Source organism: Chiloscyllium punctatum, chromosome 13 (assembly GCF_047496795.1).
Source record: "Chiloscyllium punctatum isolate Juve2018m chromosome 13, sChiPun1.3, whole genome shotgun sequence".
In the NCBI taxonomy this organism is placed as follows: domain Eukaryota; kingdom Metazoa; phylum Chordata; class Chondrichthyes; order Orectolobiformes; family Hemiscylliidae; genus Chiloscyllium; species Chiloscyllium punctatum.
The window spans coordinates 93,875,179-93,892,893 of record NC_092751.1 but is presented as its reverse complement, the minus strand read 5'-3'; the positions used below and the strand labels follow the sequence as shown (position 1 = coordinate 93,892,893).

Genomic DNA, 17,715 nt, shown 5'->3' with positions numbered 1-17,715 from the left:
TCATACAACACACCTGCCATTCCATGAATCAGCCTGATCAACCTTTGCTGCACTCCCTTGAAGATGATACTGTCCCTAATATTTAGGCTTTGAGTATACTCTCTGAAGGAAGATCTTTTGATAATTAAAAGGTAGAATATTTGTATTATTCACAGATCCAATTGATAGTTTATTACAATCAAGAGCAGATTTTGTATTCTTTGACAGCCCACTATCACTATGTTCTGTAGGGAAAGAATTGTGCCTTCACTTATCCTTGGAATGCATATTCAAATTAGATAATTCAGCAGCAATCTTTAGTGATTTTAAAATAAAGGTTGTTGATTCTCTCAAAATGCAAATTAAAAAACACTACTCATACTGTATACATGCAAAGACTAGACACAGAAAACAAAAGTACACTTCTACACAGGTTATTTACATTTGAAATATGGAACACCATGTAACAGTTTGTGGTTTCTTCAAAGGATTTGGTAATTTCAAGTTGAAATTAGAGTATTGTAAAATAAAGGATTCTCAGTAAATTTACATAATTCTCAGCCTGCTATCTAAGGAATTGGTTCTCAAGTGAACTCTGAAACTGGAATAGATTAAGTACTTCGGCTGCTTGATGACTTGCAGATTGTTTGAGTCTAGTTCTTAAGACTGGATAATAACTGATGACTCTGAAGAATCTACTGGGTCCTGGGATAACAAAAGGTGAATTCTATGAAATTAACTTGGATTTCAGGACTAATTCGGAGGCTCACCCACTCGTTTGGACAGGGCCAGTCACTGTGATAACAGAAAGTGGTTCATGGTGTTAAGTTCTTTACTGGAGATGCAATTCACACGCTTATTTCTGCAAATAATTAAGATTTATTAAAGCCTGTACAAGGTCAGTGACCCCCTTTGACACTCTTCGCAGGTGTGCCAAGTCAAGTCAAAAGAGGCCTGAACAAAGGAAACACATCCCCTTTATACAGGTCAGTTGGTAATGCTCACAGGTACTCTGGCCATTCCCCCTCCCATAACCACATATCTGAGGGTGACCTGGAGTAAATATAAACATAAATGCCTTAATCCTGGGGAATTGTTATGCAAATGATTTTCTGACTCAGTAATTTCCCAAGACAATATAGGTGTGATACAGCCTAGCTTCGGGGGTGGCTCTGAAAGCATTTCAGAATGGAAGGGGCTGAAATGAGAGTTAAAATTTGATAATAGTTGGGGAGTAGTAGTAAGTGACTGCCTAAATGAAGTAGGAGTTATCTGCATCCCTGCACCAATGTCATCCTAACCACTTCGCAAAAATGTTCAGCTTCAGGAGGAAGACAGTACCATTTAACCCTTGAATATGACATTAAGGTAAAGAAGGATTGTCCAATTTAATCTTTTAACATTACAGTGGTAACTGAGTTTCAATTTTTCCTTTTGCCCATATGGAACACAGAATCAAACCATCTGGAAACTTCAATCTAAATGTTGGTCAATCTTGAAACATTGAGATGTGTGAACTGAACAGATCATTTTGAGGTACCCTTACCTATGTCCATCTCTAATTAGGTATTCAGAGACTTGAAAGGGTCTACAATCCAAATGCTAAAAGAGTACAGTTTTCAGCAACATCTTAACAGCTGGTTGTTGAATTTAAAAAAAATTCATCACACAATATACCTAAGGAAGTTCAGTTATATTATTCAAACTGATCATATTTTATGAGTGACATTTCTTTCATCAAAAAAAAAACAGGGTACATATTATGTAGGATTATATTAATCAAAATTATTACTATAAAACAAAAGCGACAACTTGAAAGTAGAGCCGCAGCTAGATAGGATGGTGAAGGTGGCGTTTGATGTGCTTTCCTTTATTGGTCAGACTATGGAGTACAGGTGTTCGGAGGTCATGTTACAACTGTACAGGACATTGGTTAGGCTACTATTGGAATATTGCGTGCAATTCTGGTCTCCTTCCTATTGGAAAGATCTTGTGAAACTTGAAAGGGTTCAGGAATTATTTACAAGGATGTTGCCAGGGTTGGAGGATTTGGGCTATAGGGAAGAGGCTGAACAGGCTGAGGCTGTTTTCCTTGGAGCGATGGAAGCTGAGGGGTGACCTTATAGAGGTTTGTACAATCACAAGGGGCATGGATAGGATAAACAGACCTGGGGTCAGGGAGTCCAGAACGAGAGGGCATAGGTTTAGAGTGAGAGGGGAAAGATATGAAAGACACCCAAGGGGCAACTTTTTCATGCAGAGGGTGGTAAATGATTGGAAAGGGGTGCCAGAGGATGTGGTGGAGGCTGGTACAATTGCAACATTTAAGAGGCATCTGGATGGATGTACAAATAGGAAGGATTTGGAGTGAGATGGGCCAGGTGCTGGCAGGTGGGACTAGATTAGGTTGCGATATCTGGTTGGCATGGACGAGTTGGACCGAAGGGTCGGTTTCCGTGCTGTACATCTCTATGACTCTATTTGAGCTTCAGCTAACACTCAGTTCAAGAATGCTTGGAATGTCTACTGGGTCAGAATTTAAAAACTACTTGTGGATATCGGCAATTTTTTGAGCTTTATTGCATGATTAAATGATGCATTCTCACTTCACAGCTGTCATGGACCAGACTGACCCTTTTCAAAAATGTAACAATGAGATACCTAGACCCTAACATATTTATTTCGAGGCAAGTGTAAGGTGTGTGTTTCAGATGTAATTTGAGTGATTACACAACTTTGCTTTAAGCAAACATATTTTATTCATACTCAGTTAAAATGCAACCAAATAAAAAAATTCAGCTAACAACTCTGTTGAAAAACGGAACAGAATAATAGGTTAGTAATTAAATGAACAGCAACTGGTCAAATATAGTAACATCCCATAAACACACCCTGTACAAAGGCAAATTCAATAAAATTAAAGTGTCACATGCAATGTTTCTCTAGTCTAGGAAGAAAGATCAAGAGAAAGTTCTGGCAGACAGAATAAGCATTTTGCAACATAAGGGAGCGATGTACAGCAGCTTCAAACCCCAACAACTACTGATGCTAAACTGAAACCCTGGTTCTGTGGGAGCCTAACTCCACTCATTCATGCTGTTCCTATTGCTCCAACTTTAAAAAACCCATGGCCTCAAGTGGTTTAGTTTATTGGTTTGGAACAAACTGCTTGGTACCTCTTGTCAATCTCTCTTCATAAAAAAGGACAAAATGCATCTGTTAAAGCTATAGTATCATCACACAAGTCAGGTGCAGTGTGGAAATAATGTAACATTTACCTTTGGACTGAAAATGTCAATTTGTTAACTAAGTAATTAAGCAAATCAACAAGATTTTCTCAAAGGAGCTTCACGCTACCTCATTGCTTTGTGATTTTGTGCTCTTCCATATTTAGACAACCAATGCATAACTTAGAGCAAAGCAAAAAAGGATTGACAGAAACTTAACAGTAGCATGAACATGTAAATCAGAAGCAAGAGCATTCAATCTGTCCTGTCTGCTCTGTCATTCAACAGAATCACGTCTAATCTGATGAATCCCACATCCACCATCCTGCCTCCCCTGATAACCATTTACCTTCTTGCTCAACAACTATCTGGCTACTTCTGCCTTAAAAATATTCAAGGACTCACCTTCAATCATCTTTTATGGAAGAGAGAGTTCCAAAGACTCAAGATCATCAGAAAAAAAAAAGTTCTCCAGATCCATTTTAAGTAGGTGGCATCTGATTTTTAAACAGTGACCCCTTGTTCTCGATTCTCGCAAATATGGAGGGGATGTGGTCTTGTGTAACCTGTTAAGACTCTTCAAGATTTTATATGGCTTGAGGAGTGGCAGATGGAGTTTAATTTAGATAAATATGAAGTGCTGCGTTTTGGAAAAGCAAATCAGAGCAGGACTTATACACTTCATAGTAAGGTCCTTGGGAGTGTTGCTGAACAATGACCTTGGAGAGCAGGTTCTTTGTTCCCTCAAAGTAAGAGTTGCAGATAGATCAGATAATGAAGGTGGCGTTTGATATGCTTTCCTTTATTGGTCAGAGTACTGAATACAGGAGTTGGGAGGTCATGTTGCGGTTGTACAGGACCATGGTTAGGCCACTTTTGGAACACTGCATGCAATTCTGGTCTCCATCCTATCAGAAGGAGGTTGTGAAACATGAAAGGGTTCAGAAAAGATTTACAAAGATGTTGCCAGGGTTGGAAGATTTGAGCTATAGGGAGAGGTTGAGTAAGTGGGACTGTTTTCCCTGGAGCATCAGAGGCTGAGGGGTGACCTTAGAGAGGTTTACAAAATTATGAGAGGCATGGATAGGATAAATCTTTTCCCTGGGGAAAGGGGTGTGTGTCCTTGGTGGGGGGGTGGCAGATCTAGACAGCATAGGTTTAGGGAGAGAGGGAAAAAGATATAAAAAAAAAGGGTGGTGAGAGAGTGTTTGGAATGAACTGCCATAGGAAGTAGTGGAGGCTGGTACAATTGCAATATTTAAAAGATTTGGGAGGATTATATGAATCTGAAGGTGCAGAGGAATATGTGCCAAGTGCTGGCAAATAGGACTAGATTAGGTTAGGATATCTGGCCTCATGGACAAGTTGGACCGAAGGGTCTGTTTCTGTGGTGTACATCTCTATGAGCTTCCATGTTTCAATTAAGTCACCTCTTTCTCTTCTGATCTCCTGCCTATTCCAGAATTTTGTTTCTTAAACCTTCTTTGAATTGCCTGCAATGCATTTACATCCTTATTTAAAAAGGAGGGTGACCTTTACTGTCCATAATATTCAAGGTAATACAAGTTTAGTCAAGCTACTTAAAAATGGAATAATGTTTGCAATGTTCAAGTCTTCAAATTCAGCACAGCTAATCTGCTTCACATGTTATTCAAAATAGAGCCACAATTTACTGCCCAGTCTGCTGCAAGTTTCTGCTTATGTTCCTCTTTTTGAAGGCCTTTCCTTCAATGAATTACTCCTGCAAACTAAGATCACATAATGGGTTTATTCGGCAAGGAAGAATTTCTTGTTTGTCAGCGAAATTCTTTAGGAAATCCCACAAGGACAGTTTGGGAGAAATTCCAGGGTAATTGATCAATTATTAAGAGTCTATGTTAGATGCTTTTAAACTTCACATAAAAAAAAAAGGACAATATCTGAAGGTTTAGGAATAAACAAATCAGAGAAAAACAGCAGTGAAAAATGAAGGGAGAAACAAGTAACATGGAATCGGAAAAAACAAGTACACCTCTTGAATAAGCATGAGCATTAAACATCTTATGCATCGTCTTCAAGGATTAGGTTAAATAGAATTTCCAGGGAAAAAAAAGGTGCAAGTGGTTAATGGCAGACTAATAAATAACAACAGCAAAATTTCAAGAAAATTATAACAAGATCCTTTCACTGCTATCATGTCTTTGACACAGCCTGCAGCACACATTCACTATGCCAATCAAATTGGGTTTATCAGTCCAAACAATTGCATCCCCTGTTGTGTCAGTCCTCTGCAATGAAACTAGAGCATTGTCTTTTTGGTGCACATTTAGGAAGAACCGATTGCCCCAATGTCAGACTCCTCCCCTCAACTTCTGATTGGCCCCAAAGAAACACAATGCATGACACTTTGCACCAAATTTTGTTGAAGGAGCAGCTGGAAAAACTAACCTGGCTGATATTCCAGATTTCTGCGAGGGTTTACTTTCTTCGCCTTCAACTTTATGGAGATATGCGCAATGTAGTGGAGCTATACAGATACAGGTCTGGTGCCAGGGCTTGTCCAGATCATATTGGGCCCAAATGTCATCTGCAATCCCAACAAACTTTAGCTGAGCAAAAGAATCAGTTTCCCTGTGTCATAAAGAGGCACAGCAGAGGGCTTGCCAAATGTACAGACTTACATATATCGCTATCCTGTTTGCACTGCTGTTAGTCAGGGATAGGCTGGCAAATAAATGAAAAGAAAAGCACAATATCTACCAACTCTCTTCATCTGCCTACTTACAGTAGTTAGATACATACACAAAGACAGATATCTGAATAGTGTTTTAAATGGACTGCCTTTACTGAATCAATGGGACAAATACTAGTTTTATGTAGCAGTAAATGCTAATACCTGGACAAGCATCAACTTGTGAAAAGTTTCAGGGAACACCTCTGGGACACCCGCACCAACCAACCCAACTGCCCCATGGCTGAACACTAACTCCCCCTCCCACTCCGCCAAGGACATGCAGGTCCTTGGCCTCCTCCAATCGCCAGACCCTGACAACACAACGCCTGGAGGAAGAGCACCTCATCTTCCGCCTAGAAACCCTCCAACCACATGGGATGAATGTAGATTTCTCCAGCTTTCTCATTTCCCCTCCCCCCAGCTTCAGTCCCAACCCCCAGATTCAGCACCGCCCTCTTGACCTGCAATCTTCTTCCCAACCTATCACCCTCACCTTCTTCCACCTATCGTATTCCCAGTGCCACTCCCCCAAATTTCCCCCCCCCCCACCTTTTAGGCACACCACCCTCATTCCTGAAGGGCTTATGCACGAAACATTGATTCTCCTGCTCCTCGGATGCTGCCTGACCTGCTGCACTTTTCCAGCACCACACTTTTCAACTCAAGTATCAACTGTTTGGTTGTGTGCCGCAAGTTAAATGCTCCATTCTAACTTTCTCAATATGTTAAGGCATTTGGTTAAAAAAGTACACGTACTTTATCTCAAAAAATTTGCATATTTCATATACAAAATTGGTTATTAACAAACTAGAAACAAGAATTTTGTTTCTAAGTAGGCTCACCTAAGAACACGTTCAAATGTCAAATGAGTTTTATTTTAACAAAGGGAGACATTAAAAGTCTTGCTATCACTCATTTAGCACAACATCTGTTGTTCAGAAATATTAAAGTTAATTATAAATGAAGTAATAGCAGAGCATTTAGAAATACAAACTATGATCAAGCAGAGTTAGCACAACTTGATGGTGGGGCAATTCTGCCCGAGAAATTTACAACATGGAAACAGACACTTTGATCCAACTTGTCCATGTCAACCAGATATCCCAACCCAATCAGTCCCATTTACCAGCACTTGGCCCATATCCCTCTAAATCCCTCCTATTCATATACCCATCCAGATGCCTTTTAAAGGTCACAATTTTACCAGCCTTCACCACTTCCACTGGAGGCTCATCCAAACTGCACCAGCCTTTGCAGGAGAAAGTTGCCCCTTTTAAATCTTTCCCCTCAAGGTAAACCCATGCCCTCTAGTTCTGAACGCTCCCAACCCAGGGAAGAGACAGTGTTTATTTACCCTATCCATGCTCATCATGATTTTATAAGCCTTGATAGAGGTCAGCCCTCAGCCTCCGATGCTCCAGGGAAAACAGCCCCAGCCTATTCAGCCTCTCCCTTTAGCTCAAATCCTCCAACCCTAGCAAAATTCTTGTAAATCTTTTCTAAACCCTTTCAAGTTTCACAACATCCTTCCTCTAGTCGAGAGACCAAATTGGCATGCAATATTCCAAAAGTGGTCTAACCAATGTCCAGCCGCAACATGACCTCCCAACTCTTATACATAGCGCTCTGACCAAAAAAAAAGGAAAACATACTAAATGCCCTCTTCATCTGAAGATTTTCAGAAGAAATTTGATAAGGGACCACACATTAGGCCAGTTAATAAGAGGCCACTGATGTTGGAGGGAGTATATTAGCATGGATAGAGGATTTGCTAACTCAAAACAAAGTAGGGATAAAGTGGACATTTTCAGGATGGCAATGGGATCAGTGCTTACGATAGATCAATTACTTATATTAAAAAAAAATTAATGATTTGAATTAAGAAAATGAATGTACTATAATCATGTTTGTGGTGGAGAGTGAGGGTTTTTGTGAAGGGATTAAGGATTGTGGGGAGAAGGGAGTAGAATGGAGTTGAGAAACATATCTGCCATAATTGAATGGTGGCGTGGAATCAATGGGACGAATTCTGCTCCTCTACCTGATGGACGTAAAAATCAGTTTGGAAAGCCAGTTGTGAGGATTTATCAAAGATCCCTGGAGAGATGTGCAGACGGCTTAAGTAAGTGTGCGAAATGAATATGATTATGCAATGATAGAATAGGAGATTATGCACTTTGGCAACAAGAGAGGAGATGATTATTTAAATGGAGGAAGACTGCAAAAACTATGGAACAGAGGGATTGAAATCCTTGTTCTTGAATTGTAAAACCAGCACCCAGGTTCAGCAGCTCATAGGGAAAAGCAAGTGGAATTCTGGCCTTTATTTCAAAGGGAATGGAATACACAGGAACCTGAATTATCTGAATTTCAGGTTATCTGAACAAGATCGCAAGGTCTCAATGCTTAGGTAAACTGTTATCTAACATTTGATTGTTTCTCTATAAAATTGGGAGGCTTCGCTAAAAACTATACAAAGCACTGGTCAGCTGGAATACTGTGAATAGTTTTGAGACACATCTTAAGTAAATGTACACCGGCATTAGAGAAGGTTCACAAGACTACCAGACATGGAAGCTCCATCTTATACGAAGTGGTTGAGTCGGTTGGGCCTTTCACATTAGAACATAGAAGAAAGAGGAGCAACATTACTGAAACATACAAGATTCTTAGAGTGTCCCAGTCCTTCCCATTGTTGGTCATTTTAACAGTGTCCTACTCAGATACCCACATATCTATCCTTGGCATGTTGCAGTGTTCCAGTAAATCACAGTGCCAAGCCGACGACCAACATCTCATCTTCAGATGAGGCACTTTACATCCTTCTGGATGTAATATTGAGCTCAATACCTTCAAACTGTGAGCCATTTCTTCTTTTATCTTTTAGCTTGTTATCATGTCCTCTTCCCCCCACCCCCCCTCCTCCTCCCCCCCCCCCCCCCTCCCCCCTCCCCCCCTCCCCCTGATGATGAAAGAAATTTGTTTTAATAATTCTGCACTAAAGTTAGTATTCAATTATACATTAAAAGATAAAGATACATTTCCCTAATGCTTGCCTAGCTAATGATATTTTTCCCTGTACCCCTTTTCTGCACATACACACTTGTGTTTCTATATCTGCAAAAACACCACACTTCCCCATTTCTTACATACAGTAATTCGCTTTTACGAATTTTTAGAGGATTTGACAAGGTAGATACAAAGATGCTGTTTTCTCTTGTGGAAGAGTCTAGCACCAGAGGGCATATTCGCAGAAGGGGTTTCACATTTCAGACAAAAGGTGAAAAGGAATTTCGTCTCTGACGACAGTGGATCTGTGAAATTCTTTACCATAGTGGGCTGTTGAGGCTAGGCTCGGCTGAGAATAACAGCATTTTAATCAGTAAACATTATTGGGAAAAGCAGGAACGTGGATTTTAAGAATACCAGAATAACCATGATCTCATCTGAGTGGCAGAGTGACTCTATAGATTGAATGGCCTACTGCTCCCATAACTTATGGTCTTATAATTCAAAGACAACTGGCAAAAATGTTACGACTTCGTTTTTAGCCGGTCACCTACACAACTAGAATAAGTTGTGGAAAAAAATAGACTTTCAACATCAAACTTTACAAACATCAGTTGAGTGAACTCCAAATGACAAGAGAGAAACAGCACACCCAGATGAAGTGAGAATCTTTACGATAGGTGAACGTCAGCCTTCTAGTAAATTAAGCAGGATAGTACAATTAGAGAGAGAATAAATCTAATCCAGTATGAAAGAACACTTTAGGGAAGTTGTACATCAGAATATCGGGGCGGCACTAATCAATCCTTGTGTGTTCATTTAAAGCATTTGAACTATCCTCGGCGCATTATGTAGCTCAACCAACAGTGTCAAGACACTTACAACTCAAAGTCGCACTTACTGAAAGAGCACACTGTGCTGAAAAACATTTTGCGCGAAAAACATCGGCAAATCGAGGACAATTTGTACAGCTGTTCCGGTCACGCCATTCAGTCGCTTAAAAGCTCCAATTCTACTATTAAGACCTCATCTTCGAACAACTTCGTGGAGTCGCCTTGTTTGAGGAAAAAACGATGTGCACCATACCGAAACGATTACAGCGGCCACCACCGTGGATGATCTTTCTGGACCATTGAATCTGCTCGCGGGGTATTGGGTCTGTGGGGGGGGAGGGTTAAACAAGCACTCAACGGTTTAGAATGCTCGCCAATTCAAGCAGCGCTGAACATTCCATCTTGCCGGACAAAATTCCCATTTAAGGGAATAGAATGACTGACGTCACCCACACAGGGCATCAGGGATAGGGCGGGAGTTGACGGTGGAGAACAACAGTCTTCAACCGAACGGAAAGTCGGAAGTGGGAAGGGGCGGGAGGAAAAGCACCTGATTGATGGCTCGAGCGACCAGTCAGTGGGTGCGAAGCTCGACTGCGGCGATCGAGTGGTGATGCCATGTCGATTCACAAAGGGCGGGGCGGCGTGTGTGGATGGTGGAGAGAGAAAGGGGCGGGGAGGGAAAGGCGTTTACTCTGGAGATTTTCGAGGAGAAAGGGGTATTTGCGAGTGTTTGTGCACTGTGGGACGGGAAGTGGAGTTTTATTTGATAATCGTTCCTATTTTTTTGGACGATCATATTCCTTTCTTTCATCTGTTTTACCTTCAATTTGAAAGCCAATTGTCAGTCGAGTTGCAACAATGCCTGTGTTTCACACGAAAACGATAGAAAGTATCCTGGAGCCAGTGGCTCAACAAATTTCTCATCTAGTGATTATGCATGAAGAGGGTGAAGTCGATGGGAAAGCAATACCTGACCTTACCGGTCCCGTTGCTGCTGTACAGGCAGCTGTCAGCAATCTGGTCAGGGTAAGTACTTTTTAATGTGCTTTGTTAAACTCCTCGGGACGATTAATATACAGTAGATATGACTTTTCCCTAATTAGAAAGTCGTAAGATTAACAAAATGACGTTTTTTTTTCAATCCAACTTGGAGAGAGGAAGAGAAATGTTTAATTAACAGAGTTAATGGAGTTCTTGCATGATGTAGTTAGTCGAGTCAGCGTGACAGTTTTTTTTTAGGTTGCAGTAGGTTTATTTGTTGCCCAAATAAGCCCACGTTATCAAATATGCATTGAATGTAAACAACTTGAGATTAATTTTGTTGCCCATTGTTGATATTCTTCCTCCAAGTTTATGCGCTACAAAAACTCTTCAGTTGGGCGTGTGCTTTTTGAATGGCATCGTTATACTTCAAGATAGTTTCAATGGGTCTGCCACCTAGCTGAGGTTGGGTGTTGCAACTTTTTTCCGTCGGGCGACCTCTTATGCATGTTTAATAGTTTCATGTTTAATTGTTTAAACCAAACCCAATGAGAGTTTCGAAAGGCTTTGCTTTCCTCCTTCCCATCAGTTGAGTTTACCCCGTGGGAACAAATTTCTTGTCCTGACTATTGCCAGTTTTTCAGTTTGGAACTGATTTAGGAAAATCTCAACTTAAGTTTTCAAAACATACACAGTTGGAACTAGTTCAAAGCTTCCCTTTTTACCACGTGTGAAAAGTAAGTTGGTTTGAGGTTTGGGGCAGGCTGACATTGTCACACATGGCTAACTATACTGCACACACAACTGAACTAGTTGTCTTGGAAGGAATTTTACGCCACAAATTGTGACATTGCTTGGAGAATTGTAATGTGTTTGATATCTTTTGTGAATAGGAAATGGAGTAGTACTTTATTGTGTGTCTTCAACTAGGCTGACACTTTTCAGTTCAAAAGTATAACTTTTGGGCATTGACAAACAGGATGTTTTGATAAGACACCATCTTCTTCACATGTCTCTGACGAATTGACTAATGTGCAAACTGCATTTTCATTGGAATATAGCCATTTTTAGCCAAAAATGAGCAAGTGTGGAAGAAAGAAGGTTTGCTTTCCTGTACCATACTTAATTAGTTCTGCTGTTTTACTAATATTTGAAGGAATCTTTCTTTATCAAAGATGATTAAAAGTACTACAAAGGAGCATTCTGAAACAAAATCAAAGACAAAGCCGGCAGAAGAGACAGTTCAGAGGATACCAAAAGACTTATTCAATGGAACAGCAACAACCTACATGAAAAGTGCTAGATAAGTATAGTAAAACCTTCCAAGGCCCTGCACTGGAACATTACAAAGCAAATATGTGTTACAATAAGCATGTTCGATGAGATGAGCGTAGACAGCCCAATAGACAAATTTTAAGGGGGTCCGAAAAGAGGAAAGTTGGAAAGAGAGGCAGAGATGTAGGGCTGAAACTCCCAAGCTTGGGTTCTCAGCAATTGAAAACATGCCCCCTGTTTTGGAGTCCTTGTTATTGCTAGGAAAGTGCTAAAATTGAAACGTTTAATACAACTTTTCCACACATCAGTTTGTTCTGAGTAAATCAATTAACTTTTATAGTCTCAAGGTCTTTCTCTTAAATTCCTTGAAAACATTGCCACTGAGTCATGGAGCATGGAAGCAGACTCTTAAGTTCAACCAATCCATTGAGTCAGAGTTGTACAGCGTGGAAAGGGACCCTTCAGTCCAACTCACCAATGCCAGCCAGATATCCTAAATTAATGTAGTCCCACTTGCTAGCATTTGGCTTATGTCCCTCTGAACCATTCGTATTCAAATACTCATGCAGATGCCTTTCAAATGTTGTAATTGTACCAGCCTCCTCCACCTTGAGCAGTTCATTCCATATGCATACCACCCTGTGCATGAAAATGTTACCACTTAGGTTCCATCTGTATCTTTCCCTTCTCGGCTTAAACCTGTGTCCTCTAGTTTGGACTCCCTTTTGTGATTTAGTATTTGTCATGTATTTTAAGCCCACATTGAAGGGTTTGGATTCAAGATGAAGGTCAAGGAGAAGACAAAGTGGAGAATGGCTTAAATTTGAACTCCTTTATAACACTATTTATTATGTGTAAAGACTAAATTCTGTCACGCGTGCTATCTTGAGATATATTAGATTCCAGTCTTACTGTTAGAATCTGACCATAATCCTAAACTGAACTAGCCCTACCTGCCTGTGCTTAGCACATATCCCTTCGGATAGTTTTTTATTCATGTACATATTTAAATGTTGCAAATGTACCCGTATCCACATTCCACACATCAACCACGCTGTGTTTAAAAATAATGTTGCTTCCATTTTTTTTAATCTTTGTCCTGTCCCCTTAAAAATATGCCCCAGTTTTGAAATCTCCCACCCTAGGGAAAAGACACTTGCCATTCACCTTATGTATACCCCTCATGATTTTATAAACCTCTGTAAGGTAACCTCTCTAACGTTAAAAGATTAAATTGTACTATCTCTCTGGACATGAATGCAATGTTAAAGGGTTACACTTCTTCAGGAGCTGAATGTTCTGGAAGTGGATGGGGGCGATGTTCATGCAGGAATGTGGATGACTCCCACTTAATTTGCCAGCCATTTCCTATTACGATCCTGCTATGATCTAATTAAACTCTTTATTTAGTCCCTTCCATTCAGAAATGCTTTCATAGCCATACCCCAGACAATCAAATTCGTTTGCATGATCGTTCACCCGATACTGAAGTGTATCGGACCTATATTATCTGGGGAAATAGCGGAGCCAGAACTCGTTTGCCCCAGAGCTAGGGCATATCACACCTACGTTGTCTTGTGCAGTCACTGAGTCAGGAAATCATTTGCATAATGATTTCCCAGGATTAGAGCTTTTACGTTTACATGATGTCTGAGGATGACCTCCCCTTACCAATGTACCTAGGGTAACGTAGTTGGGAGTGTCGGGTGGAGAGGTCGTGGCCAGACTACCTGTATGCATTACCAACTGACCTGTACATAGGGATGCGTTTCCTTTGTTTGGGGCCTCTTTTGACTCAACTTTGCACACCTGTGAAGCGTGTTAAAGGGGGTCACCTTGCTTGTACAGGTTTTAATAAACTTTAACTATTTGCATAAGTTGGTGTGTGCGAATTGCATCTCATGAATGAAACCTCCTGGAAAATAACCTAACATCTCAACCACCTGCACTGCAGTGAAAAACATCTCAGCCTATCCAGCCCCTCCTTTTGACTCAAATCCTCTATTCCTCGCAACATCCTGGTAAATCTCTTCTGGACCCTCTTGCCTAATAATAATCTTCTCATAACAGGGAGTCCAGAACTGGATACAGTACTCCAGAAGAGCTTGGTTGTGTTATAGAAGTAGATTAGAATGTGGAAAATATGCTTGCCTCTCTTTCCGCCAATGAAATGGCAGAGCAAGCTATTCACTGATACCAAACTGGGGAAAACTGGTGCATGAGTGACAGCCTGACACTAAATTAAGAACACATCTGGAAACGTGAACCTTGAAAATCTAAAGTTCAACACCCGTTACAAATCAATAACGGGGACATACTCAAACTTGCAGGATATGAACAGTGGCATCCCTTAAGAATCCATGTTAGGGCCTCAGTTATTCATATTTATTAACAACTTAGTTAATAGCTTAGGAAGTCATTTCTCCAAATTTGCAACTCACAAAAAGTTAGATGACATTGTAGATAGCATACAATTTAGAAAGGCATTAGATTAGATTACATATTGTATATAAACAGGCCCTTCGGCCCAACATGTCCACACTGACCATCCGAAGAGTAACCCACCCAGACCCATTCCCTTACCCTACACTTACCCATGACTAACACACCTAACACTATGGGCAATTTAGCATTGCCAATTCACCTGACCTGCACATGTTTGGACTGTGGGAGGAAACAGGAGCATCCGGAAGAAACCCATGCAGACGCAGCAAACAGACAATTGACAATGGTCATATGGTTGCCATGAGAGTTCACTGTTTTATTCACTGCAGATTTTAATTGTCTCCAGTACCTTAACCTGGGGTTCTGGATTACGCGTCCAGTGACATTGTCACTCTGCCATTGTTTCCCCGAATGCTAATTGTGAAATGCTTTTGAATATTCTGAGATACTATCATAATGAAAGCTTGTTCTACATTCCTTCCTTTGCTCACCTTTCCAATGAATTTATCCTCTTGCTGTTTTGGTATGTTTTGTATACTACCAAGTTTACAATTGTTGTCCCGGTTCTTTCCCCCTCCTCTTAGTCATAGCAAAGTGCTCAGACGCAGTATAGTTTTACCTCCTTCATCTTTATTCTGGGCCCTGGAGGGAGAGAGAACGATTGCCCATGTGTACAGAGACCTGAGTTCACTGTTTTATCTGGAACAGCAGTTTCTCAATGAATTATATAGTCATTTTACAGGGAGGAGCATCCAGATCAGGCAACATACATATTGATTGGGTGACTGCTACAATCAGTGAGTGTCAGTAGTAAAGATTAAGCCATTAACTGTTACACAATGAATAACTGACTTCACATAATGAATCCTTTTCACCTTGTTAAATTGACCTCACATATTAAATGCTACCTAATCTTGTTAAATGCCTCGACATCATGACTGCTTTTCCACCTTGTTAACCCATTACCCTTGCCTCCAGCATCCCATTGTTAACTGTAAGTTCTTATCTGATCTGAGTCATGCTCTGCTGAGCCTCTTGTTTCTCAAAATTCAGAGCTTATCTTTCTCTGCCTGCTTATACCCTATATACATTCTTAAAGTTGGTTTCTGTATCTCTTAGCTCATGTACTTGGTTGCAGGACAGTATTTCCTCCACTTGCTTAATGCAACTGACATGTCTTTTGTTCTTTGCCTCATACCCACACTCCTATTTCCTCCTGGTGTCTTCTGTGTGTTGTTCTGTTTTAGTTTTGTTTGCATGGAAGTTGTTGAATTGTCTAAAGGTCCAAATGAGCTACTTATTTCAGAATTCCTCAATCTACTTGTACAATACTCAAAAGAAATGGCCGTATGTTAAGCTTGATATTCTGTCAAAGTCCATGATGCCTGATTCTTCCTCAGCGGTTGCTTAACTGAAGCTTGCATTTCATAAATGGTTTACTGAATTGATGTTTACTGAAATGATGCCTACATTTTATAGTGGTCAGATTTTGTCAAATATCCAAATTAACAAGATCAGTTTCCTGATTGGGTGCTCACGGGGAGCACTATTTCGGAAAGCAAGTTTGCAACTCCTGATTTTCCTCATGTTAATTTGAATGGAAAAATTGATGGCTGCATGTTCTTTGCTTCATGAGGAGCATTATGTGCTGGTGCTGCTCTGTCACTCCAAATTACTTTTTTTTTCTAATAAATAGATACCCTGAAGAAATTTTGATATTCTGTGTTGGTAAATTCTGACTGTTATGACTGTTATGACCACCCTTATTGTTCCTGTAATTATAACATTATGTCATTCATTTTGGGGTGGGTGGGGAAATGACAAGAAACTTGGCGTTGGCTAATGTATTTTTGGGTATGGGTTTGGTATTTCATTTGATCTTAGGGGAAAAACATTACTGTAAAAGTTAGCATAAAAAATTTTAATATCAGAAATTGTTTTAGAGCATTAATAATTTGAAGCTTATTGGAATTTTGATGTAAAAAGAAGCAAGTGCTTAGGTAATGAGGTCAAATGTCTTGTTTCTGTTGCAGAAAGCAGTTTGTAGAAGTGAGTACTGAGAAGAGGCAGGTCTATTGTGAATTCTCTTGGAGTGCTATCCATTTAAATTGAATGTTCTTGATCTCTAAAATGATTGTTCAACTCACATGATTACTATTAAGTTTGTGATTGTAGTTGAATTCAACAGAATATCATTCCCAAGACTGGATTCTGGTTTTTGCGTAGAAAATGTTTAAATAAAAATTACATTTCTTAAATAGGATGCATAGTAAATTTAAAATTTATTGTCTTTAAATAATTAGACCTTTTAACATGGCCACACTATTTTGCAGCAAAAAACAGATTGGTTGCCAACAAATTTATTACAGCCACTTCCTAGTTCATGGCACTTTCTTGACCAACTAAAGTGTACATACCTTGTATAAAATTTTAAATCATTTAGTAGTACAGAAATTGAATTTTGCTGAGAAAATATTGTCAAAGCTTTTCATCTTGTAGGACAATTTGAAAGAATAGTAAATTAAGGGGAAAACTGGCATTTATCCTGTCTTAGATGAGAGTGATGATTGGTTTCCAAGTGGAGGACAGTTGTTGCCCTGGTGAGTGATTCAGTTAATGAGGATGGGTTGGGTAAAAGACATTGAAGTGTTGAATCAGTCATGATTATATTAAATGGTGGTACGGGGGAGGTGGTGGTGAAGTGGTAATTCTTCTATAACGCAATGGTTGCATTCTTGTGTATCCCCACGTTATAGAAAAATTGTGTTTTAGAAACAGCACTTAAAAGGTTGGTGATGTAATCACGTTACAGCCAACCCATCCTAAAAGTTTGCAGTTTAGAGACAGTGTCCTCAATTTGTAAATTGTGTTGCAGCGAATTTGTGTTAATGAAACATGCGTTGCAGACAAATGACCTGTAATATAATTGCCTAGCAATCTACAACCCCATACCAACTTTGAGAATGTGGGTTCAAATCCAGCAGATAATGAAATTAAAAGTCAAAAAGAATCTTGAATGATGGCGCAGGCTCCATGGACAGAATGGGCCTCCTTCTGTTCCTATGATATTTCGATGCCAGGCTTTGATTAAATTTTAAACCAGGCTGCAACAAAGGTTTTTTTTAGCATTGCTTTGAAAGAAAAAATTGTCTATCTCAAATGCCAGTTTAAATGTCCTGGAATCCTGTGCAATAAAGGCCAATTTAGTCAATCAGTATGGATTATTGGTCCGGGTTATATGGTCATTTAG

The 17,715-nt window shown here is 39.9% G+C and overlaps 2 protein-coding genes across 9 annotated transcripts in view; one reads left to right on the top strand and one right to left on the bottom strand.

The window, feature by feature from the left end:
* Positions 1-10,272, bottom strand: part of LOC140484679 (inhibitor of nuclear factor kappa-B kinase subunit alpha-like) — a 165,475-nt gene extending 155,203 nt beyond the window's left edge. For 3 of the 7 annotated variants that reach the window (XM_072583283.1, XM_072583284.1, XM_072583286.1), the window contains exon 1: positions 9,830-10,272. The gene's annotated coding sequence lies outside the window, so the exon portion shown is untranslated. Of the gene's footprint in view, positions 1-5,633; positions 6,291-9,829 lie in introns of those variants that run through there. The other 4 variants (XM_072583278.1, XM_072583280.1, XM_072583282.1 and 1 more) reach the window with 2 other exon arrangements.
* Positions 10,273-10,431: 159 nt separating this feature from the next.
* The window catches only part of LOC140484676 (vinculin), a 117,198-nt gene continuing 109,914 nt past the window's right edge, over positions 10,432-17,715 (top strand). The window contains exon 1 of one of the 2 annotated variants that reach the window (XM_072583269.1): positions 10,432-10,790. In XM_072583269.1, the coding sequence (XP_072439370.1) occupies positions 10,623-10,790 (168 nt within the window). In that variant the 5' untranslated portion in view covers positions 10,432-10,622. The remainder of the gene's footprint in view (positions 10,791-17,715) is intronic. The other variant, XM_072583268.1, reaches the window with a different exon arrangement.